This window comes from Enhydra lutris, unplaced genomic scaffold, assembly GCF_002288905.1.
Source record: "Enhydra lutris kenyoni isolate GAN:26980312 unplaced genomic scaffold, ASM228890v2 scaffoldscaffold21, whole genome shotgun sequence".
NCBI classification, from domain to species: domain Eukaryota; kingdom Metazoa; phylum Chordata; class Mammalia; order Carnivora; family Mustelidae; genus Enhydra; species Enhydra lutris.
This window is the reverse complement of record NW_019154105.1, coordinates 8,346,725-8,349,168: the sequence shown is the minus strand read 5'-3', so window position 1 is coordinate 8,349,168 and position 2,444 is coordinate 8,346,725. Positions and strand designations below refer to the sequence as shown.

The window sequence follows — 2,444 nt, the reverse complement described above, 5'->3', positions numbered from 1 at the left end:
AAGAAAGAAAGAAAAGAAAGAAGAAAGAAAAAAGGAAAGGAAAGAAAGAAGGGAAGGAGGGAGGAAGGAAAGGGAGAAAGAGAGAGAGGAAGAAAGCAAAGAAGGAAGGGAGGGAGAGTGGGAGGGAGGGAGGAAGGAAGGAAAGAGAGAGAAAGAAAAAAGAAAAGAAAAAAGAAAAGAAAAAAAGAAGGAAGGAGGGAGGAACTAGAGAGAGAAAGAGAGGAAGGAAGGAAAGAAGGGAGGGAGGGAGGAAGAGAGAAAAGGAAGGAAGGAAGGAAGGAAGGAAGGAGAGGAAGATACTGAGAGAGAGAAGTGAAGGGAAGGAAAGAAAAATGAGAGAGAGAGAGAGAGAGAGAGAGAGAGAGAATGAAACACCCAGGCTTAAATTTGGTCCCATGATCTCCTGGAATTTTATAATTTTCATGACATGTTAAAGTCTCAGAGAAGTCCTTTAACTGTGTTTCACCATTTCCTCCCCAAATTGTTTGACCACAGAACACTTCCCCTTTCTCCCTCCTTTTTTTCTCTTGTCCAACCTTTACCTGTTGACCTTTGTCATTTTGGAAACACTATGCTGATATACCTTTTGAGTCCATACGTTGGTTTATTTGTTAGCAAGCTTTGTTCTTTTTTTTTTTTTTTTTTTTTTTTTGCAAGCTTTGTTCTTATTACTATTAACTACGGTGCTAACAGCTTCATTTCTGAATATTTCTAGGTACAGAAATCGGAAAAGTAAAGAACCCAAGAAAGAATACGAAAGGGTGACTTCAAGGGATCCAGCATTGTCACAAGTCTGAATGAGGCCATTAAGCTAGGGACAGGGAGTCACAGCATGGCTAGTAATGTTACTATTCCTATTTTATTAATAATATTTATGTTGGATCACATGTTAAGTCGACAATGATGCATTTTTAATATACTTGTATTTTTTTATTTTTGTTTTATTTTTGACAGACTATTTGCTAATATATAATGTATAAGAAATATATAATATAGAAAAAAAGTCAATATTTTTGTAAGAAATAATTTCCTGGACTAAATGCTTTAGCTCCAAAGCTAGTTGCTGGCTGCACAATGTCTCAGAGAGAATGATGTCTAGCTTGTAGCTCAGGAAGTGTCACAGATGACAGATTTATGTTAAGCCTAAATATATGGTCAAATCAACTCAATAAGTGTATTTTCCTCCTCCTCCAGTTAACAATGATTGGTTTGACCGTACTGTAGTTCGATGTATAACTTGGTGCACGGTATTATGTATTAAAACACTAATGTGATGGGAATTGGGGAGAAGCCAGTCTAGATCCTGGGCTAAAGGCTACATACTGGGGACAACCTAAACTGGGAAGGACTGCATCCCACCCACATCCTCCACTGTGGCTGTGTTTAGTGCTCTGGAAGGCAGGTGGGCAGCTCCTTATTCCACCTCACAGCTCCTGAGGACACGAGTCACCCACCTCCAGCGTTTCCTTGCATTAAATGAATTGACAACTTCATTTCATACCATCTTTCATGTAAATAGTAGGCATTTTATAGCTTTTCTTTTCAGTACATTTATGTGAGGTAACTCGCTCACGAGACAATTAAAAAAAAAATCCACACTTGGAGCCCACATTTGGGCTTCTTTTCAAGAGTACCTCTTTTCGTAGGGACTTTGACTAAGAATCCTAAGATTAAATCATAGTCCAAAGTTTGAAGGACTAATCATCATTTTATAGCATAAGACAAGAATTCTATCTATTGTCCAAAGATGGAAATACAGTTATTTCATCTTCTATGAAAGAGTTTTAACTTAAAATAATGCAGTTAAGTAGCTCCTTCTACAACTTAAAATTACATGTTTAAAATAATCTCCTGATGTAGGAAATGGAAGAAATAGATCACAGTGTATTTTCCCAAATGAACAAATTCATTTGAAAACTTGTAAAATTTAGAGACTTAACCTAAATGCCTTCTTTTGGAGACTTGAGATGAAACCAGGACCCGGTCTTCTGTCTTTTGTTTATTCTGGGGGGAAGAGACAAAGGTTTCTCTTGTGCTTGAGCCCATGGTCTCGGTGAGTTAAGAAGGATACTTGGGGCAACCACATAAGGAACCGCAGTTGCCAACAGCTCCCCATCTCAGACTGAATACCAGACCCGGAGGTACAGTCTCTCAGCATCACACACCTTCTTAGGCAGGGTATATCTGTTTCCCACCTTTTTTCCTGGCAAGTGCTAGGGCAACAAAGAGACAATAAATCATGGCTGACTTCTGAATTGCCAGGTGCCAGGATTTGTCTCCTTATGGATCCCTTCATTGGTGCCCTGGTTTTTTTGTACGACTCTTTCCCAAAGTGTTGTATCTGGTCCCTTACCTTTAGGGGAAGAACGTGTGTGTGTGTGTGTGTGTGTGTAAAATATACATATATAAAATACATATAAAATATACAAATTCATATACAAATA

General features: G+C 38.3%; 1 protein-coding gene across 1 annotated transcript in view; it reads left to right on the top strand.

The window, feature by feature from the left end:
- The window catches only part of LOC111149369 (epiregulin), a 5,504-nt gene extending 4,557 nt beyond the window's left edge, over positions 1-947 (top strand). Inside the window, exon 4 of the mRNA XM_022506387.1 lies at positions 716-947. Coding sequence (XP_022362095.1) covers positions 716-797 — 82 coding nt within the window. The 3' untranslated portion in view covers positions 798-947. The remainder of the gene's footprint in view (positions 1-715) is intronic.
- Positions 948-2,444: the final 1,497 nt, after the last annotated feature.